The sequence below is a fragment of the Hemiscyllium ocellatum genome, chromosome 25, assembly GCF_020745735.1.
Source record: "Hemiscyllium ocellatum isolate sHemOce1 chromosome 25, sHemOce1.pat.X.cur, whole genome shotgun sequence".
Taxonomy (NCBI): Eukaryota; Metazoa; Chordata; class Chondrichthyes; order Orectolobiformes; family Hemiscylliidae; genus Hemiscyllium; species Hemiscyllium ocellatum.
The window spans coordinates 20,866,308-20,892,732 of record NC_083425.1 but is presented as its reverse complement, the minus strand read 5'-3'; the positions used below and the strand labels follow the sequence as shown (position 1 = coordinate 20,892,732).

The 26,425-nt window shown below is 40.5% G+C and overlaps 1 protein-coding gene across 6 annotated transcripts in view; it reads right to left on the bottom strand.

Annotated features, from left to right (window-relative positions):
• Nucleotides 1-1,112: 1,112 nt before the first annotated feature.
• wipi1 (WD repeat domain, phosphoinositide interacting 1) overlaps nt 1,113-26,425 on the bottom strand; it is a 96,379-nt gene continuing 71,066 nt past the window's right edge. For 3 of the 6 annotated variants that reach the window (XM_060844889.1, XM_060844895.1, XM_060844891.1), the window contains 5 exons: nt 22,514-22,681; nt 19,559-19,666; nt 16,638-16,759; nt 15,842-15,942; nt 1,113-1,898 (listed from right to left, as the gene is read on the bottom strand). In XM_060844889.1, the coding sequence (XP_060700872.1) occupies nt 1,851-1,898; nt 15,842-15,942; nt 16,638-16,759; nt 19,559-19,666; nt 22,514-22,681 (547 nt within the window). In that variant the 3' untranslated portion in view covers nt 1,113-1,850. Of the gene's footprint in view, nt 1,899-15,791; nt 15,943-16,637; nt 16,760-19,558; nt 19,667-22,513; nt 22,682-26,425 lie in introns of all 6 variants that reach the window. The other 3 variants (XM_060844894.1, XM_060844896.1, XM_060844890.1) reach the window with 3 other exon arrangements.

Sequence of the window (26,425 nt, the reverse complement as noted above, 5' to 3'; positions counted from 1 at the left end):
ATATTTGAGGTGTAAAACATTAAATTTCATTTATAAGAGGACCTGGATAGCATATAAAGGAGGAGAATGGAGATGAGGCAAATTGAGAGAAAGTTGGTATAAAAGGTAAAGGCTCCATAGTCTTGCTCTCTGTGAGAGAGATGACTGAAGGTAGTTTAACCTGACAGTCACCCATGCCTCAGGTGAAGGAAAAGGCTGAGGACAGTCCTTCATGGTAACCTCCGCTGGTGCAGAAATTGAACCTATGTTGTTGGCACCATCCAGCCAACTGAGCTAACCAACCCCCAGACTGGGTATAGATGGTAAGCACTAGCATAGACAGTGACTTGATTCTCTGCTGGATATCCTCGATATGGTCAATGCATTAATAGTAGACCAGTTGCCCATTGATGTCAGTGCAAAAAGAAGTAAGCTAGGTGTAATGTGTAAAATAGACAACTGATTCATTAATGCTCATCAAGCTCTGGCTATAGTTACATTTACCCTGTGGTATCATTTTGGTCATCTGAAGGATGCAGCTGGGGAAGTGGGGTAATGCAAATCGCAGAATCACAGAAGTATCATCGTGCAGGAGGAGGCTATTCGGTTCATCATATTTCACCACCTCATTAAATAAGCATCATTAATGAGTGCCAAGCTCTTGTTTCTTCCCCTTGTACATTAATTTCATCCAAATAATCATCCAATGCCCTCCTGAATGTCTCAGTTGAACTTGCCTCCCTAACACTTTAGGTATTGTATTCCATACTCTAATTATTTATTGAGTGATTTTATTTCTCATATCACCCTTGCTTCTTTTGCAGAAAAATCCCTATCATCCTGTTTTACAATATTATTACATATTATTTTTCATTTGTTACCTATTTTTTCCATGTATTTGTATATTGATACTTTTGCAGTTCTCCGTGACTGATTTGAATGTATCGCAGACTCAGCTTATGCTCTGGAACTGTAAATTCCACTTGCTTGCTGTGGCTGCAATAAATTATCTTTTAAATATAAAACACACATTATAGAAAATATTTATTGATGATATCTGAAATGCAAACATTTGTAAAGCCTAATATTATTTAAGGCTGATTAAATAATTTCAGACAGCAACATATTGCAACATTTTATTTCTATAGCTACATTATTTGATGAACATTACAATTTTGTGCAATTTCATTCAAAATGCTCTGACAATAAAATAGTTGGAAAAGGCACTTCTGACAGCCTGGTTGGCTGAAGACACTGCTTGAGGTGATAAATTGGTACATTTATATATGTTTAAGATATACATATAAAATAATAAAATACATGTTGGACAACATTTTCAAGAGTAACTACTATATAATAAAATCTTTCAAAGTAATAGGATTAAATACCCATACTAAGAAAATTATTAATATTTCTGTTCCATGTAACGTTGTTAATTAGATTAGTTTTGTCGTGCATTTTTCCTTATAACATATTCATTTTGATTCCCTGAAGACAACTATAATTGGTCGCAGACACAAGGCTGATTAATGGGGAGAGCTTCTTCAAGGAAGGCATCCTTGCAAGAGGATTCGCAGTAGGTTAAAATCAACTAGGATTTCCTGAAGAAGGGCTTATGCCCGAAACATCGATTCTCCTGCTCCTTGGATGCTGCCTGACCTGCTGCGCTTTTCCAGCAACACATTTTTCAGCTCTGATCTCCAGCATCTGCAGTCCTCACTTTCTCCTGATTAATGGGGATTTTGTTTTAAAAAGATCTTTGTGAATAATAATTATTCCATCTAATGCGTACCGATTTCAGACCGTTCTTCAAATCGTGGAGTCTACAATCACTATCTTCACTCACGAATCTAATCCTGTTTCTCTCAGTCTCATAACTTCTTCTTCTTTTCACTGTGGCTTCCTCGGCTTGAATAAATCTACCAAAACCAAAACAAATCCTTAATTTCTATCAGGGAATGACAGGGTGTGTTAGAACAGGTTGTTGCACATGCACAGTAGAAAGCTCCAGCATGCACTGTGCCCTGCTGTATTCATTCTTTAGGGGGTGAAAATTCTTCTCAGCCATTTTATCAACAAGTTAACATGTGTAGAGAACAAGTTTGTTAAACATCAAGCAGAAATTTTACATCAATATGTTAACTAATGGGCTAAAAATGGAATGCGGAGAGCTGGAATGTCCTGCAATTTGAGCTGGTTACCAATGTCACAGTTTTCATTCAAGGAATGAGGAGTTCCCTGGCTAGGCCAGCAATTATTGCTCATCCTTAATTGCCACATTTTCGATCACATTGCTGTGGGTCTGGAGTCACATGAAGTCAGATCAGATAAGGATCACAATTTCCTTCCCTAAAGGCCATTCAGTGAACTAGATGGGCTTTTCCAACAGTCAATTCATGGTCATCTTTAGACCATTAATTCCAGGGATTTACTGAATTCAAATTCCATTATCTGCTGTGGCAGAATTCGAATCTGGGTCCCCCGAATAGTAGCCCAGCGATAATAATGTCTATGATATATTCACTGAGAATGGATCGTATACATTAAATACTGCTCAATGAACCATAATAGGTGATATAATCTACCATTTTTTTTCAAAGAAAAGTAACTTTTTTCAATCATCTGTATGCATAGAACCAACGCAATGTCACAATGAATGTCTGGTCGCATAGTACATTACAATATTAATGCATAGAACTTGAAATGATGTTACACACTCTTTACAACCAACCTCCTGATTATCAGCTGCACTGCTAAAGGAAAACACCGAGCAAAAGAAAAGGCAAGACAAATCCTCAATCAATTTAAGAGCAAGGATTGTTCTAAGGTGCTCCAAGCCATCTTTTGGTCTGTATAGTATCCTACAAAACTCAGATGGGGCGTAGCCTCCCAACTGTGCTCACAACTGTACAATGTAAATGACCCACCTAGATAAGGAGCGGCAAAACAGTGAAGGGAGATTTTGTTGACTACTAATAGTGAGTCATTGTTATTCTTTCACAGATAAAACCTCACATAGCCATGAAAAATGTTCACTGACACCATATTGCTAATGTGAACTAAAACACTGATGGTTCCTGTGAGTTCCTTCTTCAAACAAAATAGCATTGATCCAAAACATTATGAATGTGATACACAAGTGGTTAAATGAATAAGTAAAGTGAAAATATTCTGTTAAAATTTCAAGTCTCTGACCTAATGTTGTAATGAAAGGTCAAGACCTAAAACAGTAACTGAGACACAGAATGTTGTGGACCCACCAGGAGTTTGCAGAAGGACAGGTGAGGGAACTTAATTGGGCAGGAGGCAAAGCCCTCCATTTCCTCACACTGGGTTAAAGTTTCACCATTAAGTCTCAGAACCTTTCAGGTGGGTTGATTTCCTGACCTCTTCAAAGAATCCCTACAGTGTGGAAGCAGGCCATTCGGCACATTGAATCCAAAAAGACCCTCCAAAAAGCATCCCACACAGACTCACCCCTCCCTGTAACCTTGCATTTCCATGGCTAATTCACCTAGGCTGAAGATCCCCAGTTACTACGGGTAATTTAACATGGCCAATCCACCTAACATGCACATTTTTAGACTATGGGAGGAAATCAGAGCACCTGAAGGAAACCCATGGGGAGAATTTGCAAACTCCCTTCAGATAGTCAGCTGAGGGTGAAATCAAACCTGGGTCCTTAGTGCTGAGAGGCAGCAATGCTAACCAATGAGCCAATGTGCTACCAATGTGAATCTGTTTTGCGTTCATTATCATTCATGAATACTTAATAGTACTATAATACCTTGAAATTACATTCAGGGGCACAATATTGTTAATCAAAAACAGGAAACATGTGTGTTTACAACCCCAAAAATATATAATAATGTGTTTGAAGGGCTAGACTTCTTCCTCCAAGCTCCAGTGAATATAAGTTTCATCACTAACTTGGATCCTTCAGAAACAAGCCACTTCCTGGTGTAAGGAATGAAGCTTGATAAGGTCAACTATCTTATGAGAAGTCTTAGTCATGTGTAGTTTACCTTCTTATGGTTAAGTGCTCCACTACAAGGGATGAAGGCTGACCAGGTCTTTCCTGTTTGTCTAAAGGAGACAGCCACACCAGCTGTTTCCAGCAGGACAAGGAGAGGAGAAATACTGAAAATGAGGGATCACTTTCAAAGGGAATTAGAAGAAAAATGAATAGGGGGTGGGCTGGTGAAAGAAAGGTAGGGCATGGCCATATAAAAACCAAAAGAACTGCAGATGCTGGAAATCAGCAACAATAACTATTAGTGGCTATCAGTGAGTGGGATGTGGATATAAAGTAGGTGTTCTACACTGGGGTAGGTGGGTGACTGGTTGGCAGAACACCTGCGTTCTGTCTGCAAAAATAGACCCTGAGCTTCCAGTTGCCTGCCACTTCAACACACCAGCCTGCTCCCTGGCCAACATCTGTCTCGGGCTCACTGCAGTGCTCCAGCAAAGCTCAGCAAAAACTGGGAGAACAGCACCTCATTCTCCACTTGAGAATCCTGCAATTCTTGAGTTACAATTGAGCTCAACAATTTTAGGGCTGGAAGCACCTTCTCCCATGTCCTTATCCCAACTCCCACATGCCAGGCATTGTTATCACATGATTCCTGATGAAGGGCTAATGCCCAAAACGTCGAATTTCCTGTTCCTTGGATGCTGCCTGACCTGCTATGCTTTTCCAACAACACATTTTCAGCTTTGTTATCACATAGTCTACTATTACACACAACTCATTGTTAACCACTATTAGTCCCCATTAGTAGCTATTCATTCTCCTATACTGATCATTATCCACTCCTCTGTCTGTTCAACTCTTCTCTCTCTTTGCTCTCCATCTCTACCTAACATTTATTCCTTATCCCCACCAAATCTTTTACATAAAAAAAATTCCTAGCCAGCATCAGTTCTGAGGAAGGCTCACTGTACTGATTTCTCCCCTCAGATGCTGCCAGACCATAGTTTTTCTCACAATTTCTGTTTTTATTAGGGAATGGCCATGCTTGTTTGACTCAAAGCTTTCTATTCAAGAGGCATCCAGTCACTGAGAGGTAGAGAGACTGGACTATGCTGATTGACTGGTGAAAGCCAACAATGCAGCTCCACTTCTATAGTGTAGGACATGCTGTGGAGGAGCCGGTGTTGAACTGGGGTGGACAAAGTTAAAAAATCATCAAAGTTGAAAATCAGCTTATCCCTGTTGGACTGAAATCTAGTGTTGTGTGATTTTCAACAGTGGAGGACAACAGTGAACGAGAGTCACAATGCTCTTCAAATGTCTGCACAGGATACACACATGAGCATAGCCCCTCAGGATAGTCCACAAGAAAATCATGAACAGTCAGAAGTTGTAATAAATTGGACTGGATAAAAGGAATTCAGTACAAAATGCTTGATTTGCTTCAAGTGTGCAGCTTGTACAAAAGGTACACTCAAAGTTCTCCAATGCTGTTCCAACTGCTGGCCTTGGTGACACCACAACAACTGCTGCTTACTTTCAAGAATCCTATTAATGGTTCTGTCACTGGCTGTTGTTCTCTGTCACACGTGGACCAACAAGGCCCTGTCCTGCTTGAGCCTCCTGGACAGGTGCAAGTGCAGTCTCTGCAGCCTAACCTGCTGGAGGGCTTTAGGCCCCTACTGCAACATGGCAAACCCACAGTGTCCCAAAATGACAATATCTGGTATCTCCTCCTTCCCAATGGCACCTATCTCATCCCTTGTGATGATGGAGTACCTGGAGGGAGGTCAAGGTTTCTCAGTCCCCAGCCAGTGAATGAAAGCGTCCAAGCAGATGGAATATCTGGCAGATCCAAAATGGGCCTGTCCACCACCCAGTTCACTGGAGCAGCCATGTATTGGAGGCAACACTTGGATGGAGTCTACCTCTCCTTCTAGTCAGCACATGATAGCTGGCCTACCTGCTAGATGCTTGCCTCTGCACCTCCACCATTATTAATAGTGGCAGAGTCCACAGGTTCATCATTACTGGGGGGTGGTGGGGGCAGTTCTCCAGCTGTCAACCGAATGTCAGGTGGCTCTGCCATTTCTCCCACCTCTGAGATGCGGATGCATGTCAGTGCTGTGCTCACCAGAATGTGACGCCAAGCCTACCCTAGATAGAAGACCCATGGAGGGGTGCGGCCTGTGTTCACTGGCAAAGAGGGGGGTGGAAGGTGCTTCGAGGCTCCCAGCTATCCCAGTTGCTGGACAGTGGACAGTGCTGTGAGGTGCTGCTGGAATGGGACTAATGCTCATGTTATTCTTTGTCCTGGCCTGGGGGGAGGGGGTGGGGGGGGGGGGCGGTTGAGGTGGGACCCAGACTCTGCAAAGAAAAGCAAAGATTTGTTACTACTGTGAGCCTTCACCCTTACTCCTTACTGAGATGTTGCCCCTTCACATGCATCTGAGAGTCACCGTTGGCAACTTTCTCACTGGGTGGCTGTGAATCCAGATTTGCCAAACCCAGGGTTATGGGCTGTCAGCCAAAACCAAAGCAGTACTGACTACTGAGGAGCTACAACCAAGTAACAACTGCAAGACCATTTCCAATGTGGCATTTTTAAAAAAATTGGTTGTGGGTATGTCCCATCGGCCTGATTGAGCAGGCTTGAATCCTGTCCTGAAATAACTGAGGGAAAGTTTCTGCTTTGAACTCAAAGCAAACTCAGTGAATAAAAGATCTTTCCCCCTTGCTGGGGTCCCTCCTACCACCAACTCTCACAAGTCCCCTGTTTCTCAAATGCCTGGCATTTCACAAAACGTCCCGAGCCACGTGGGATTGTGATGAGATAAATGTTTGGGTAGGTATCCGATTCCTCCTTCAGCACAGGTCCTGTCTCTGACCTGACTGTCACTCAGCAGCCTAACCCGCAAAAGGAGATGGAAGCTTTCTGTCAGGTGTCACCCCTTGCCCTGCTGTCTGTGCACTCACATTCTGATTGCACATGCTCTTTGCCTGCAGAAGAAAAGAACCATTAAGAGAAATTAGCTAGAATGCATGAAGAATAGACAGGGATGTCACTGCCCAGAGCTGTAACTGCTTACATGCATTGCCAGTAAGAAGAATGTGGTAAGGGAGACGTTAAGTGTTAAGGGTTCTGACTGAAAGGTGATCCAACATTTGAAAGAGGGAATCAGTCAAGCTTCATCTGTTGTGTGGACATGATATGATTGTGAAGTGTTCATACTGAGACACCTTTTGTGTTTATGACCTTGTCCCATGTAAGCTTTGATGAAAAGCTCTCAGATGTGTAGGATCTCCTACTTGGTGAGCTGGTGGTTGCGTGAACTGCTGGTTGTTCGAAATCTTTTTTGTTTTGACAGATGGTTGAGAGGCAGTAGCACTGTGCTGCCTCAATGAAGTGACAACTCATTGATTGCATATAAGGCATGTGCTGGAGACACTGGGTACCCAATCTCATCTATGGGATAGTCCTGTGCAACCATAAGCTTACTTGCTAGCTCACTCTGGGAGGAACATGAAGCAGTTAATAGACATGGATACATACCTCTTCATGTGCAGCAGATCATTGCAATGCTAGATTCAGTTTGTCTTGACAGTCTCACGGGCATTGAGGTCTGCATCTACCTTGTTCCTGGCTACCTTGGATCACTCCAAATGGCCTCTTGTTGCCATCCCTCAGATACAATATATTCTTTCTCTCTCAGACACCCTACAGGAGAACACCTAGAGAATGTCAGTAATGCATAGGGTGGCCTTTGGCAGATCTCAGAACTCCACTGGTGTGTGCAGAGGGACAAGCAGAGGTTGAGTGATGCTCCTGGGTTGCACAGAGAGTAAAGTGCTGTTGGGGTGCCTTTTAAATAAGGCATCCTGATAATATGACCCTGGCGGTCTCTGGAACTTCCTGCCTGCCCACTCATAAAATATGGCACTTTAACCTGGTATTCATATGTAATAAGCTGAGAATAACATAATTGCATGAGCAAATTTAACCTGACATTGAAGGAAAGTCTCTCCTAGTTTTATGCCCACTCTTTAGACTCAGAAAAGAAAACTGTATCGTCTTTCTCTTTTCCCCTCTATGCAGTTTTCATACCTTTTGAGTATTTGCAACATTTTCTGTTTTTATTTCAGACTGGCAGCATTCACAGTTCTTTGCTTTTTAAAGTATTCTGCATTATTCCAATAACACACCACACTCTACAGTGTAGTACATCTGATTTTGTAATTCATGTTCAAATTACATTGATGCCTTGTTTTCATTATTGCCTTGATGCTATGAGGTCTAGGTTCCTCAGTTAGCACATCGGTTCTATTCTAACCAGTTAAAAATAAATGGGCTAATGGCAATAGAGTCATACAGCACAGAAACAGACCCTTCTGTCCAACCAGTCCATACTGACCATGTTCCCAAACTAAACTAATGCCTGCCTGCAATTGGCCCATTTCCCTCCAAACATTTCTTATTAATGTACTTTATGAAATGTCTTTTAAATATTATAACTGTACCCACATCCATCACTTCCTCTGGAAGTTCATTCCACACATGTACCATTGTGTAATAAAATTGTACCTCATGTCTTTCTTAAATCTTTCACGTCTCACCTTAGAATATGCCCCTTAGTCTTGAAATTCCCCACCCTAGGGAAAAGACACCCGCCATCCACCTTCTCTATAACTCTCATGATTTAAAACCATTTGTAAAATCAACCCTAAACCTCTCACAGTCCAGTGAAAAAATGTCCCAACCCATTCAGCCTCTTGTTATAACTCCACCCTTTCATTCCTGGCAACCTCCTGGCACATCTCTTCTGAACCTCTCCAGCTTAATAATATCTTTCCTATAAGAGGGTGACCAGATCTACACACAGTATTCCAGAAGGAGTCTCACCAATGTCCTGCACAACCTTAACACAATGTCCCAACTCCCATACTCAAAGGTCTGAGCAATGAATGCAAGTGTGCTAAATATTTTCTTAACCACCCTATCAAGATGTGATGTAAACTTCAAAGAATTATGTATCTGAACCCCTGGGTCTCTGTTCTACAATATTACCTAATGCCCTACTTTTAATTGTAGTAATAATGTAATAATTAAATTGTGCAAAATAATTTTAGAAAATGGATTAATAATTCACCAAAAATGCAAATTAAAACCCAGCATCTTGTTTGCTATTCGACATTCTAGTAATCCAAAGATATTGCTACACATAAGCACTTACATACTGAACAGGAAGTCTGTCCTACAGGCATTGATACAAGCAATGCTTACCTCAAATGAGTCTGAAGAAATTATTCCCTCCTGACACAAATGATAGTTGCCTTACAAGCATCATGTCACATTTAAATATTTATCTATTAAATCAGTTCAAATTCTTTATGGTTTTATTTTATTTTGTGATGTAGTACCATTAATGATATATTTCTTCCTGTAGGTATCTATTTATGTGTGAGTTTGAGTTACACAGTCAATTCTTAATTTCTTCTATAAATTTCAGGAGACAAATTATTCGACAAGAAAGGCCTTCAAGAAGGTGGGGGACAGATGATTTGCGCAATTCCTGGCCTCATGGGTATGCTCAAAATAAACTTTCACCCAAACGAAATTAGAATCTCATCACTGTCTTTTTGAGTAGGAGTCCAGACCATTGATAGGGACTAACAGAAAGGGGCACATTAGCGTAAGGAGAGGTTGTGGGTTGATGAATGATACCGAGATGGGGAAGAGTGATATCATGTAGGAATATAATGGAAGTATGAGGACTTTAAATTGTCGATCAGTAAGCCACAGGTGATGGATGAGCAAGGCTTCATAAAGGAAGATATGGACAGAGTTAAGTTTTGAATGAGATGAAGTCTCATGGGTGGGGAATGGGAGATCAACTGGGAAAGAACTGGATAGCTGTGATAAAGGCCTGGATGAAGTTTTTGGTAGGAGATGGACTAAGGGAAAGATGGAGGAGGTTATTGTGACAGAAATTGGTGGTTTTGGTGATGAGGTCCGAAACCCCCAGTAAAAAAAAACATGATTTGGGAATTAATAACACATTCAAGAATTTTGGAGAGTAAACACAGCTTGGACACCTTACTTTAAAACACTTCTTAAAAGCCACCTCTTCAATCAAGTGTTTGGTTATGAGACCTAGCATCCTAAGTGACAGTGTCATTGTTAATCCATAATGTAGCATCTTGGCACAATTTATGTTAGAATGGTGGTAAAATAAATGTAAGTTGTTGCTATAGAGATGGAGCAGTATTTAGCAAGCACAGAGAAATGGAGACTGTGCATTTTGGCATATGTGGATTGATAACACAGATGTTGGAAGAAAGCTGTACAATACCAGAACAGCGCAAGATATCGCAGGCCAGGTAGCATCCGAGGAGCAGGAGAATCGATGTTTCAGGCAAAAGCCCTTCTTCAGGAATGAGGCTGGTGTGCCAAGCGGGCTGAGATAAAAAGGTGGGGTGGGGGGAGGGGGGACGCTGGGAATACGATAGGTGGAAGAAGGTGAGGGTGACAGGCCAGAGAGGGGGTGGGGGCAGAGAGGTCGGGAAAAAGATTGTAGGTCAAGAGGGCGATGCTGAATCCGGGGGTTGGGACTAGATAGATAGGAATTATAGAGAGGACTAGGAAAGGGATCCTGCTGCTGGCTTTTAGATTACTTACTTACAGTGTGGAAACAGGCCCTTTGGCCCAACAAGTCCACACTGACCTGCCGAAGCGCAACCCACCTAGACCCATCCCCGACAGTTACCCCTTCACCTAATACTAGCATGGCCAATTCACCTAACCAGTATATTTTTTGGGAGGAAACTGGAGCACCCGGAGGAAACCCAAGCAGACACGGGGAGAATGACTGTGTGGAGTTTGCACAGTCGCCTGAGGTGGGAATTGAAACTGGATCTCTGGTGCTTTGAGGCAGCAGTGCTAACCACTGTGTTACCGTGCCACTCACTATGAGCAGTTTGGGATTAAATTAAAAAGTAGAACCACAAAGGTAATAATTTCCATATTACTACCTGAGCCATGTGAAAATTTGCAAAGGGTAAATAAGATTACAGAGGTACACGCATGACTCAAAGATTGCTATGTAGATTAGATTTCATGGAAACACTTCAACCCAGGGCATCAATGTGAACTTCACTAGTTTCCACATTCCCCCACCCTTCCTTACCCCAGTTCCAACCTGCCAGTTCAGCATCATCCTCATGACCTGTCCTACCTGCCAATCTTCCTTTCCACCTAACCACTCCACCCTCCTCTCCGACTTATCACCTTTATCCCCATCTATTGCACTCTTAGCTACCTTCTCCCCAGCCCTACCCCCTCCCATTTATCTCTCCACCCTGGAGGTTCACAGCCTCATTCCTGATGAAGGGCTTTTGCCCGAAATGTCGATTTTTCTGCTCCTCAGATGCTGCCTGACCTGCTGTGCTTTTCCAGCATCACTCTAATCTTAACTCTGATCTCCAGCATCTGCAGTCCTCACTTTTGCCTATAATTCATGGGTCGCTGGCACCAGTACTGGGGAAAGAGAGAGCAGTTCCAATGGATTTGGCTTCATTTGAACCATGCTGGGACCCCGGAAAATCATACAAGTAGGGTTGTAGATAGGGCTTTAAACTAATTAGTTTGTGGCATCAGTGGTGAGTTTAAGGAAAGTTTAAAAACATTCAAAATAAATGAAAAAGCAGAGGTACAGTGTAGTAAAGAGGTAAATGATAATATAAGCCCAACAGCAGATATTAAAACAAGAGCATACAACAGTGGTAAAAGGTCAAAGCTCTGTTTCTTTACCTGAATGCACACAACATTAGTAACAAGATGGATGAACTGATGGCACAAATAAAAATAAATTAACAAGACTTGATCCTATTATGGCTCAGGGAGCTTTGTTGATTAAAGAAGGAATCCATGCATTTGTGAGTCATTATATAGGAGCAATGGATAGTGATGTGTATGCAGCTGTGGTCACTGTATTTGAGAAAAGATATACTGGCATTGGAGGCATTTCAAAAGAGGTTCAGTAGGCTGATTCCTGGGATGTAGGGGTTGACCCCTCAAGCACAATTAATAGGTTAAGCTTTTAGTCACTAGAGCTTCGAAGAATGACAGGTAATTTTATCAAAAAGAAAAAGATTCCAAGGGCTCAGTAGGATAGATTTTGAGAAGATGTTTCCACGAGTGGGGGAACATTGGACTAGGGGTTACAATTCAGAACAAGTGGACACTCATTTAAGATGGAAAGAAATTTCTTCTCCCAAAAGGGTGATGAATGTCTGGAATTCTCTACCCCAGAGTGTTCTGGAGGCTAGATTACTGAAAGTGTTTAAAGAGCAAGAAGGTAGACTTCTGAAGCATTGAAGAATTGAGGGCTACGAGGAGCTGGCATTAAAGAGGATTTGAGGCCTGGGGCTGATCAACCACGATCTTGTTGAAAGACATGCCAGGCTTGAGAGGCCGAGTGGCCTACTCCTCTTATTTTTGATGTGAGTTGCCTTCTGTACAAAGGATTGTCATCAAAGGGATCATTGTAAAGGGAAGAACACTGAGAAACATCCAGCCTTTGTTCATGACAATAGAGGGTGCGAATAGCAGGTCAAAGATAAAGAAGTCAGGAGTAACATGAACAGGCAGGCAAAAATCTTCTTTCCTCAACATGAAGTAGAATTGTGGAACAGATTATCAAAGAAATAGTTAGAAATGCTAATAGAAAAGTAAAATATTGCAGATTAGAAAGTCTTAAATTAAAACAAATAAATGCTTGAAATACTCAGTAGCTCAGGCAGAATCTACATAGAGAAACAGATACCTGAAGGTGTAAAAAATAAAAGCAAATTACTGCGGCTGCTGGAATCTGAAACCAAAAGAGAGAAAATGCTTGAAAATCTCAGCAATTCTGGCAGCATTGTAAGGAGACAAAAGAACTGAGTATTTGACAAAGGATCAGTTAGACTCGAAACGTCAGTTCTTTTCTCTCCTTCCAGATGCTGCCAGAATTGCTGAGATTTTCCAGCATTTTCTCTTTTTTGGCAGTCTGAAGATGTGCAGGCAAGGTGGATTGGCCACCATATATGAGGGGTTACAGGGAAAAGTTGGGGGACCTGGGTCTGGGTGGGGCGCTTTTCAGAGGGTTAGTGCAGACTCAATAGGTCAAATGGCATCTTTCTGATTTTATATTCATTTCATTCAAGATGCCAAACCCGAAATGGTAACCCTATTTCTTTCGGCAGATGCTGCCTGACCTGTTCATAGTTTCCGGCATGTTTCTTCATTTTTAGTTTAAAGAATCAGAAGTGTTTCTGAAGAGTAAAGGCTAGTCTCTCAAGAAAGGATACATCTTTCTGTTCCTACAAATTCTAATGTTCTTGTCATGATGCAGCATTCTGCAGTTTTCCCTAGCCCCCCCCTCACTATGCTACAATTATTTCAGTACTAAATAATTTTGACAGCTTCTGCAGTATCATGCTAAGCCACAAGGAGAATTAAATGTTCAATAGGATCTCAACTGAATCAATATTTGTTTGTAGCTGCATGAAGTTGAATTGATTCCATGTTAGTTTGAGAGCTATTACAGCTTACCAGGAAGCAATGGGAAGCAGTTCTTCTAACAGCTGTAATTCTAAGTACAAATAATCCAACTCAGAAAACGTGGGTCTACAAATTTTTCTCCAATCAACAAGCTTTCACAGTGCACACTATAGGAAAGTAGCCAGCCTCAAAATGCATGTAATGCTTTGCAATCAGAATGCCTTATCATACCAGAGCCCATTATTCAAAGATCGTATCTATAAATCAGACTTGAGCAGCACTTAGTAGAGCTAGTCTGAAACAAAAAGATGTCGCCAAAAAAGTCTTATGAGTTACTGTAAAAACTGATCAGTGACAAAAACACAGCTGAAATACATCTCTGACCTATAGTTTTCCTTGTGACCCACTGAAAACAATGGAACACTCTTCAATCAAAGACCTGGCAGTATGCCATGGGCTGCACCCATCAAGACACTACAAATCTGACCTTATCAACTCCTGATCCCTGTCTGTAGCTGTGAGCACCAAAACAGAGACTGTTTTCACAAAGCTATTAAAAAGTGCTGATACTCAATTCCAAATTGATGGCATAGGCAGAACAGCCAGCAATTGAAGGTCATTAAACATAAAAGGAAGGTTATTTCCCGACCACATATATGTGTCACTCAGTGACTTTTCTATCCACTCACTGCCATTACTGTAAAACCTCTGTGTACTGAATAAATGGTGCCAGACAGCTGTTGAACTATTAAAGTGCATGTGATGTGGATAAATGTTCAGACATGTCCTTCGGAAATTATACCAAAAGAAGAGTGGAAATGGAGAACATAATAAACCTCAGAAGCTAATTCCGTCATTAAGAATTTAAACAGTAGAGAGTCCAGCATTAAACTGGCTTGTCATTTGTAACATATTCATGCATATGTATCACATGCAAGCATTAACATTTTACTGTTGAAAATAATGTCAAATTGATGTCAGTGTTACTGTAAAGCATGAATGCTGCAACGTCTGTGTAATTATAGCAAAACCCTTCAAAGAAAACTTGAAGTCCTGCACTTATATGAGGGGAAAAAAATCAATCTAATTTTAAAAAAATTTCACTCTGAGAGAAAGTATTAGCAATTAGTTCTGTATTAAAGTTTTAAGCTACTTACATCAGTTGATTGAACTGCCTCGGCTTGGTTTTTTTAAAATTTATATGTTTGGAATGTTGACACTTCAGTTTTTTTGGTAACTCACCCAGACTACCCAGGCCACATTTCCAATAAAGGCAGTTACTGTGAGAATGTAACATTGTGTGTCAATAGCAAATCACAGAAATATGTTAATTACGATTGGTTAATAATGGTGTTTTAAGATAAAATGGGTTCTGGAAAAAAGGATACTTCTAGGATGCTACAACAAATCCTCTAATCTTGATCACAAATAAAAATGTTCAATGTCCTTCACAGAAATATTTACTGATCTTTTAAACTTGCTTCACACACAATGGAGGAGTCAAGATTACGAAAGCTTCAATTTTCAAAAGATCAGAGTTCAGTCCTTCACTTCTAATTTGATGCTAAATATTTAATAAATTATATTATTTCTGCAGAAACATATCCTACCAATTACTGAAAGTCAAAATTAATATTTGCAGTGGAAATCAACACACAATTGTGCACGATGTCAATTATACTGTGAAAATTCCTGAACAGAAGCAACCATAAAATGTTCAAACCACTAGACAAGTTGAATTATTTTTTCTCTGTTAAAGTTTAAGGCTCAAAATGTCAAAATTATTTTTTCTACTTTTCCCTTCAATATGTGCAATAACCTGTCTGGGGTGAGAGGACAGAAGTAGGCACACCTAAATGGGTGAAGCTGATCACTCTACTCCTGCAGTGAATACTACAAATCAAACACAATCATAAGATTTCCAAGATGTCAGTCTACATAACTTAGTTGCAAAATTTGTACTTTTAGCAACAGCAATATCCTATGCATGTCTTGTAACGTTGCAGAGATACTGCAAATTTATAGACCGAGGGTACATCTCAATATTTTGGGGTTTCAGTTCTCTGGCTGCTGAGGTACATCCTCAATATATGGGAAAACATTATTTCTTTGTTTATTCCAAATTCTCCACCAATCATGCTACTTATCACAAAATGCTAAAGAGGAATATATATAAACTTGTATCACTTTTCGATGCCATGCATTCCTTAAAGTGTTAATCAAAATAGTAGGGACCAGCTTCATTGTTGAATGAAGGTATGTTTGCTACTGAGATACATTCTTCTTATTTTCACTTGCCCTTGAGTGACAAAGCGTTGGCTCAGGCTTTAGTTATTCTGTATGCTCACAGGAGGGAATTCAGTCTCATCATCCAGATGTAATGGACCAGCAGCAAACTCATGTTCAGGAATGATCTCTCCATGCAGAGTCCCCCCATCCTCAGAATATCCTGGAAGGGAATATTAAATAACAGTGAATCTTACAGACTATTTAAATGCATTACACTGTTTAGTCCACCTCTCAATGATTTTGTTCAACTTCATTACATAATGTAGATGACAGCACAAATATTTCCTTGTACAATTTGATAGCCTATATTCTGCATAGGCCTGACCTTCCCTTTTTAATTTATTCTTCCATGGGATGAGGGCATCTCCACTATTTGTTGTCCATCTCCAATTGTCCTAATTGATTTGAGTGGTTTGCCAGGCCATTTCAGAAAGCAGTTAAGTGTGAATTGCGTAACTGCAGATGTGGAGTCATATATAGACCACATTGGGTAAGGACAGCAGATTTCCCTTTATAGAGATGGTGTTTTACAACATTTGATATTAGTTTCATGGTTGCCATGGATGGCTAGATTTCAATTCCAGATTTTATTGAATTTAAGTTTCATCAGTTACCATGATGCAATTTCAAGCCTTATCCCCAGAGCATCAACCTGGGGAAATGGATTATTTCTTCACCGTTATTATCACAATGCCACTATATCCACTGTGTAATAGATATTGGAACTTATTAAAATTTCATTTGTTCTACTGTATTGCTCACAGAGCTCTCTGTGTGACGTACCTGGAACAAAGGGCATAATCATTTGCGCAGTCAAATATAAAATATTCCAAATGGCTGAGATTGAGTTGATACCTGGTGCTGTCGATGGCGAAGGTACTAAGCTGGTTTTGGCAACAGTTGCTGCATAGGTTGGTGAGGTGGAAGGTGTCAAGTCAGATTTGGCAGTGTCATTGTTGTCATCTTCATTGTGCAGCCTGAACCGTCCCCCCAAAAAGCAAAAAATCAAAAATGTCAAAATCTGAGCTTCCACATAGATATTTGCATTTTCAAAGTGCCAATAGAGAATAGACAATAGGTGCAGGAGTAGGCCATTCTTCCCTTCGAGTCAGCACCACCATTCATTATGACCATGGCTGATCATCCTCAATCAGTATCCTGTTCCTGCCTTATCCCCATCACCCTTTATTCCACTATCCTTAAGAGCTCTATCCAACTCTTTCTTGAAAGTATCCAGAGACTTGGCCTCCACAGCCTTCTGGGGCAGAGCACTCCATACACCCACCACTCTCTGGGTGAAGAAGTTTCTCCTCAACTCTGTTCTAAGTGGCCTACCCCATATTTTTAAACTGTGTCCTCTGGTTCGGGACTCACCCACCAATGGAAACATGCTTCTTGCCTTCAGAATGTCCAATCCTTTAATTATCTTATACGTCTCAATCAGATCCCACATGCCACATGGGGTATAGGTTTACATCCTCACCTCCAATGAGTTGCTAATCTTACTGACACCAACAGTGCGATTAGCCCTCAGTGGAGGATTGGAATCGCGCTCTCATACCCTCCTATCACCTGCCAGAGAACCTCAACGCAAGCAGAAATATTGTGTTTTCAGAAACACCCTTAAAGGGTGCTCCAAATCGACCTTGCCTTGATGTTCAGGCATGCTGTGATATTATTATATATCATCAGTTATAATTCAGCAAATTACATTTCATTTCCCACTGATTTAGTTGGGAAAAGTAGTAATACTGAATCAATAGTTTTACCAGTACCAGATAAAACATTAGGTGTAACTGCTGGAATCATAATATCCTTCTTTAAAAATGTTTCTACCGAATTGTCTCATTTAACAGTCCCTAACATATTTACAATCTGTGAGCTTTTTCAATTCTTGCCATTAGGTGGTAATGAGTTTGAATCTCACTCCTGATAGTCCCAAATCATAGATACTTGAGATGTGGTGATCATGACATGATTCCTCCTTTCAATTAATAGGATTAGATTCTGCTCCCACTCCAACCAACCACAGCTAAAGGTGACTTGTAAACTGGCTCTGACGATCATACTGAGATCCATTGGGGTTACTGTGCTTGCATCTGATGGGTGTATGTGTCCCCATCCTCCCATCCACTGTAGAGGGTAAATGGAATTCTTTAGCTTTGATTCCAGTTCAACCAGGAGAACAAACATATTGAGAAAACACAGAATAGCAATATCTCACCTTATCTTTTCTAGCAACTGGTTCAACAATCTTATATAGCAACCAAGCTATACCTGTCAACAATTCCATTTTAAAGTATTAATTGAAGCCGACTGGGAACAGTTTTTGCAATTCTCTGCCTGATTGGCATTGTAAAATTCTACTGCAAATAAATTTTGAGTGGAGAATATTATGTTCCCATACACGAGGTTATTAGACCAAGAACATAACTATGAGCATTGTCCAAATAATGGTAAAGTTGTTTATCCCCTCTAGCTAACAATAAAAGAACACAAAATGTACAATTTTTCAAATTGCGATTCAGAAACAATCACATTTACTTCCAGATGTCTCCTTACAGTGAAGGTGCAATATAGTCGGATACAGTGCATATCCAAAGTTTTCAAACAGCAAAACTGTGCTATACATTTACCATTTTCTAAGTACTTTACATCAAAATTACATTAAAAAGAACCTTGTGCACTCTGAGTTCCTGGCAAACATGCATTGTATTATGTAATATGTGTTCTTACTGCATACAAATGTCGTGATCAAAAATAATAAAACTTGCCAAGGAACAGTGTGGGCTACCTACCTTGAAGAGAATTCTTCCTGTTAAATTTCCAGTTTCCACACACATTGGGAAGAGCTGCTGCTGGACTTTGTACCTGAGAGAAAAAAATCAAGTGAAGGGTGACCCCTTTCTTTATGACTTAAGGTTGCTATGATGTCATAAAGAAGGGTGACCCTTATAGATATTTTCTAATTAACCTGTTCAGAGATGTTATTACATGACTCTGGAGCAGGTGGAACCTGAATCATAACTTCCTGGCCCAAAGGTAGGGACACTGCCAATATGACAAAAGCCTCTTATATCACATTGAAAAGCTGATTCCTACTCAAGGCACTAGTTCAATTAACCAGTAAGGAAATAAAGAAATTATTCTGTAAAGTCAGTGGAGTCAGCTTGAAGGGGACAGAAGGATGAAGATGCATGTAGGATGATCCTTTGAAGGCAGACAACTAAATAATACCTTTTTTAAAGTTTGCAACCTCCACACACAACTAAAGAGTAATCAAACAGTAAGGGAAATTTCTAAATTTAGGTTCCATCAGTAAGAAAGGGCATTCAAAACCACAAAAATGCCTGCTCAGCGTAGTAACTATTTCAGTCATCCACATGATAAATATTTCCATTGGAAGCGAAGACGTTACTGTGGACCACATGCAGTGAAGTTTCACTGGTGCTGCCTATCAATTGATAACAATGAGGTAAATAGAAGCTAGCGAGCAACTGAAATTTACAGAACGTCTTGTACTCTTTCTTAGATGTTTATCAAATAAATAATTGATCACATTTTGAAAGACCAATCTTAAGCACAGCAGAGATACAGCACACCTATAATTTGTAAACTTGTTCAGTTCTTGATGTTGCCTTCAGGCACTTAACTGCAAAATGGTACTCTAATTAAATCATACCATGTTCAAAACAAGATTCAGTGGGCACTCCGCAGCTATACCAGCAGTGTTAAGTTTCTAAATACTCATTGGTAACTGCAGAATAAGCATTCACCTGTGTTTCTTTATCAGAACACACTCTCCACCATCATGAGGGTCCAAATTGTAAATGTAGAGAAATCCATCCGAGGCAGCAACAAGAAGTCGAGGTAACTTCTGTATCCTGTTCACCAAAACAATACACTTACTAAACCCAGAAACAATACAGCAACATATTTCATCATTTTTTAACAGCCAAATCTGGTCTAATTTACAGCCCAGGATGGTTTTCTCAACGTCCTCCTACCCATTTATGATAATTGCTTTCCAAAGAACATGTTCATGATTTCGTTATAAAAATGCACGAAAGAATTTGTTCACCACTGAATGGAGAGAAAGATGCTCAAATATATCTGATACCTAGTATACCCTCAGGGTGTCTCATCACAGCTACTCATTTGCAGACAGATGTTTTTAAAAACTAAAATACATAAATGACCAGTAGTTTCCCCAATAGTTTTTTTATGTGTGGTTAATTTGTTCCAAGTTAGTTCCAATAGCAATAGGCCAAGACACTTTTCTGCCCATTCATTAGCCATTTAGTTCATTGGTAATGCCAGCTAAAAGGCAGCATTTTCACTGAATTAAACTTTGCATCTCTTGCACTATAAGCTAAATGTGATAAGGGTTTCTGCCTTTACCATCCTTTCAGGCAACTGGGTTTTAGTGCCCTCATCGTCCCTGTAGTGAAAATATTTTTCTTCAACTCCTTTAGAAATATCCTGCCAATGTATGACCCTTGATATTAATCTCACAGTGCCAGAGGAAATAGGTCCTTCCTAATCATACTTGGTAAAGCCCCTTAATTTTGTACACCTCGATAATATCCCTCCATAGTCACCTTTATTCCAAAGAAAGTGATTCCAATCTATCTTATATTTCCTCATGGCTAAAATTCTCTAGTTGTAAATCTCCTCTGTATCTCATGTAAACTATATTCTTTCTGTAAGGTGGTGATCAGACTGTACATAACACCTTCAGCTCTGCTCCAAATGGACTGTTCTAGCATAACCCTCCTGCTCATATATAACTTAGCTAAAGAAAATATTCTATGTCTTCTTGACCATGTTATCTGTCCTATTAGAATAGATTGCTTACAGTGTGGAAACAGGTCGTTTAGCCCACACCAACCCGTGGAAGTGCAACCCACCCAGACCCATTTACCCCTTCACCTAACACTACGGGCAATTTAGCATGGCCAATTCACCTAACCTGCATACTTTTGGATTGTCGGAGGAAACTGGAGCACCCGTAAGAAACCCACGCAGACAATGTGCAAACTCCACACAGACAGTGGCCTGAGGCGGGAATTGAACCCGGGTCTCTGGCGCTGTGAGGCAGCAGTGCTAACCACTGTAACACCCAGGGAAGAATGCAGTTTACATGAGATACAGGAGAGATTTACAACTAGAGAATTTTAGCCATGAGGAAAAATAGGATAGATTGGAATAGAGGTGACTATGAGGAGATATTATTGAGGTGTACAAAATTAAGGGGCTTCAGGGAATCAAATAATGAACCCTGGAAATACTGCCTCAAAAACTGCCTTCCAGTTACAAACTACCAGTCCAACTTTTCCCTTTGTGTCATAGAGGGAGTCTGTCCAAGCCAATTTTGGATCCAATGTGCAACTTGCTCTTAGACGACATGGATTTTATTGTCCAATTTGCATGGGCACCCTTATCGAAAGTCTTGCTAAAATGCATGTAGACTAAATCAACCTTCCTTGCTGCATCATCAAAAACCTCAATTATGCTTATTGGACACATTTTTCTCTTACAAAAGATCCAATCCAACTGTCCTTGATTGGTTTCTGCAATCTAATTTAAAATATTGACCCTCAGATTTTTTTCTCACTCACCACAACCGAGAATGAACTGATTGGCCTGCATTACATGGATTATCTTTTGTTTAACAATAGTACAACATTAGCAGTCATCCAACCTGGAGCCAAACAGGATGGTCATCTTTTCCCTTATTTCTCTTAGCATCCTGAGTTCCATGTCATGCAGCTTTGGCAATTTATCTCCTTTCACTCATCCTCAACCCCTAAATATTTATTTTCTCACTGAGTTTTTATACCTTACAATACACACAGGCCAGTGAGCCTGACGGTAGTGGGCAAGTTGTTGGAGGGAATCCTGAGGGACAGGATGTACATGTATTTGGAAAGGCAAAGACTGATTAGGGATAGTCAACATGGCTTTGTGCGTGGGAAACCATGTCTCACAAACTTGATTGAGTTTTTTGAAGAAGTAACAAGAGGATTGATGAGGAAGGAGTGATAGATGTGATCTATATGGACTTCAGTAAGGCGTTATAGGGAGAGGCTGAACAGGGTGGGGCTGTTTTCCCTGGAGTGTCAGAGGCTGAGGGGTGACCTTATAGAGGTTTACAAAATTATGAGGGACATGGATAGGGCAAATAGACAAAGCATTTTCCCTGGGGTGGGGGAATCCAGAAGTAGAGGGCATAGGTTTAGGGTGAGAGGGGAAAGATATAAAAGAGACCTGAGGGGCAACTTTTTCATGCAGAGGTTGGTACATGTAAGGAATGAGCTGCCAGAGGAAGTGGTGGAGACTGGTACAATTGCAACATTTAAGAGGCATTTGGATGGGTATATGAATAGGAAGGGTTTGGAGGGATATGGGCTGGGTGCTGGCAGGTGGGACTAGATTGCGTTGGCATATCTGGTCAGCGTGGACGGTTTGGACCAAAGGGTCTGTTTCTGTTTCTATACTTACATTTAAACTAAACAAAAGAAGAAACTAACAATATAAGACTTAGTTCCAAAGAATGGTCACTGGACCTGAAACTTTAACTCTGCTTTCTTTCCACAGGTGCTGCCAGACCTGCTGAGTTTTTCCAATAATTGCTGTTTTTGCTTCTAATTTCCAGCATGTGCAGTTCTTTCAGATTTTTGTTGAGTGTTTCACAAAGAAAGCTAGTCAACTCTGTCATGGCTACTTACACCGTAAGTGTACAGATGCTTCGTTGCCCAGAGAAGTTGAGACGTACTGTGGCAAATGCTCGATCCTGGTTAATTATGCCCGAGACTTGGGTAGGGAGGTAGTTAGTGGCTGCCATAAACATCTTTCCCATGTATCCACTCCAAGTAGGAGATTCCTCCTGAGGCCTGCTGTAATCAAGAATACCTTTCAGAGATCAGAAACTCGACACTGCGTCTGTCAGTGTACATTCCCTGAGTATTATTTTTCTTTCCAACTTGATCCAAATGAGTATAAGACCAAACCTTTTTCAAACACTGATAGATCACAACTGTGAAGTGCAGCTGTAAGTTAATGCTACTTGGCATTTCCACAATTGTTTACACTACTCTGTGAAGAAACAGCCTATAACTATAAAAGCCATTCCCAAGACACAGGATTGAATTTGCATGTTATTGTTCAGTTTGCACATTTCCCGTTAAGATACCCAATGACTTTCTTGCATTCCTTTTACAATGTCTGATCACTTGTGAGTCAAGGGCACAAAGCAGCTTTGTGCCAATGCAAGTGTTTAGTTACAGGCCAGTGTAGCCAGCAGACTGAGAGTACAGGGAGACCACTCAAAGGCTGTGCCTCGTCTATGCTCAGGCCACTAAAATTCCTTTTATCCATTCATAGATTATGGGTGTCACTTGCAAGGTCGGCATCAATTACCCATCCCTAATCTCCCTTGAGGAGGTGCTGATTTGCAACTTTGTTGAACATCTAGGACAGAAGGGAGTTCCAGCATTTTGACCCAGCATCAACAAAAAAGCAATTTTCTTTATTTTCAAGTCAGGATGCTGACAGACTTGCAGGTGTTGTTGATCTTGCCATCCTTCTAATATGTAGCACCATTGAAGGAACCTTGTTAAAGAAGATTCAAATGAGTAGGTGATGGCCTAGTGCTATTATCGCTAGTCTATTAATCGAGAGACCCTGATAGTGATCTGGGAAAATGGGTTCAAATCCTGCCATGGCAGATGGTGGAATTTGAATTCGATAATAATCTGGAAACAAGAGTTTAATGATGACTATGAATCCATTGCCTATTGTCAAGGGGAAAAAAAAACCATCTCGTTCACTAATGCCCTTTAGGGAAGGAAACCTGTCAGGTCTACATGTGACTCCAGACCCACAGCAATGTTTTTAGTCGTAACTGCCCTCTGGGAAATTAGGGATAGGTAGTAAATGCTGCCCCGCCCCAGCCAGTGACACCCACATCCCATGAGTCTGCCAGTAGAGAATGCAAGTTGCATGGCAATCAAGTGATGACTAAACATTTATATTCTCTTTGAAGAAAAAAGTTCACATGTATTAATTTGTTTTCTGTAGTATTTTGCTGACAAGGGCAGGTTAAGATTGGAAGTTGCTTGTCTCAGGGATGTTCCTAATTATGCACGCAATTTATTAACACAATTACCGAATGTATGACTCACTTTATGCTGAATAATAGATAAAATTAAAAGGTTATGTAGTGTCTCTATGTGGTGGAAAAATGCACTGCAGCCAAAATTATCCTGTTGTTAGGGTGGAGGAATTCCAACTGATGTTTTCAATTGAAGAATTGAAGCTTTTTGATTGAAGTCTGATAAATGCTGGGTCCAGGGTTAAGCGTATTTGGAAAAATTAAACACTGTAGCGATATGACACTTTAAATTTGTTTGTCAGCTACAGGAGGTGGGCCTTTAGCTTCCCAAAAATGGGTGGGTTCAGTCTGGTTGTGATATTTTAAATATTAAACATTGTGAACTAGGATTCAACCCATTTATTTCTAGTTTTAAGAAGGGCAGGATGTTCAAGCTGAATTTATAGGAGATGGATGACCAATCTACTTTCAGGAAACAGATTCCTCACTAAAAATATTAAAATAGATATGTAAACCTCAGATTTTACAATGGTAATTTAAAAATACCTCTGGCTGGCAAGGTATCCAGCTAAAAGATAGGTGAGGATTCCTAGAAATAGCAATAAGTCCCTTTCCAGCACTGCTTGTAGGTCAATAACACTAGCGCAACCTCTGCATTCCCTTGGGTCCTCTGCTGAATTCTGATCTGCATTCTCCAACCTATATCTTATTCTTGCCTTGACAATCACTCCCTCTTTACTCTCTGCTCATCAATTAGTCCATCAAAATGAAATCGAAATAAAACAAAGGCATTTTCATGCCCTGCCTTAAATTCTGTAGGATCAGAGGATATTCTGGATTTTTCAAATATAAAACTGCTCTGCCCACCTCTTGTAAATACTGGCATCTGAGTCTCAGATCACCATGAGTAACAGGCTCACTTTAGTATGAAGAGTCAAGAAACCAGGATGTTGTATTTTGAGCACAAGTGGTTCAAGGAGATTTAATCATAGTCAAAATCATGGTGCTGTTTTGATTGAGTACTTAGGGGAAAACCATTTACATTAGAAGGAACACAGGGCACAGACACACAACACTCAGAATAGAACAAAGCCATTACAAAGGTACCAATTCACCAGAATGCAGCTAATCCCATTCGCACATCCTTTACTCAATGTCATGTAATATTTTTTCCAGAAAAGTTCTGATCGAGAAGGTTCTCTGAAATACACTTTCTTTGTTTTCTCTAAACAATTCCAAACTATAAAAGGACAATTAAATCCCTCCATACATGCCCCCATCTACATCAACAGAGCAGAAGTTGAGAGTGTTGAGACAGTCAGGTTCCTGCGAGTGATGATGACTGACAACCTGTCCTGGCGCTCTCACGTAGATGCGATGGTCAAGAAGGCACAGCAACACCTCTTCTTCATCAGGCAACTTAGGAAATTCAGCATGTCCATAAGGACCTCACCAACCTTTACAGATGCACCATGGAAATCATACTATTTGAGTACATAATGCCCTGGTCTGTCAAATGCTCTGCCCAAGACCATAAGAAACAATAGAGGATTGTGTGCACAGCCCAGACCATCGTGGAAGCTAACCTTCCATCCATGGACTCCACTTATATCTCTCATTACTGCAGGAAGGCTGCCAACATCATCAAAGACCCCTCCCACCCCAGTAATGCTCTCCTACAACCCTTATTGTCAGGCATAAGATACAGAAGCCTGAACACATGCACCAACAGGTTCAAGAACAGCTTTTTCCCTGTCATTATTACACTGATGAATGGACTGTCTCACTTTAAATAATGTTAATGTGGATCTTACTTCACACACTTTCTGTGCAGTGTAACCTGTAAGTCTCACTCTGCCTAAGCACCCTAACTCCTTGCTCACTATGATCTGCACCGATTGCTCACAAACAAAGCTTTTCACTGTCTCCAGGTACAGATGACTACAATAAATCAAATCAAATACTACTTGTGCCACTCAATAATTTCCCAGCAAATGGTACTCCTTCATATCCTAGTGATTAGTTGGTGGCCTGAAGAAAGGACCCGATAGTGTAATGGCACTGCTATTGTTCCTTAATCCAAACTGAGGAGATTCTGTCCTTAATTCCTCCAGGATATCCTGTCTCTCTGGTACTAGAGTATTCTCTTTTAACACTACTCCCCTCACCTCTTGTTTCTTTTCTTCCTGTCTTTCCTTTTGAATCCAAACATATTTTGTCCTCAATTCTGCCCTTTTGTTGAGCCCCGACACCATATTTCTATGTGGCAATTTGAATCCATGGCTCACCAACTTTATTATCTAGTACATTGAGACACATCATTTGCAAGTCTATCTTATAACTTCTTATATTGTCTTTTAGTTGGATTCCATCTCAGGCGATCCTGTTTCTTATTCTAGTGCTATCTGTCTCCACAAATCCTTCTGCATCTTGTTTTGTCCTTCTAATGTGATAGCATGGTGTCCTCTCTATTATAGCTTAAACTAATTCCAACACCACTAGTGAGGAAATTGGTTCCAGCTCTATG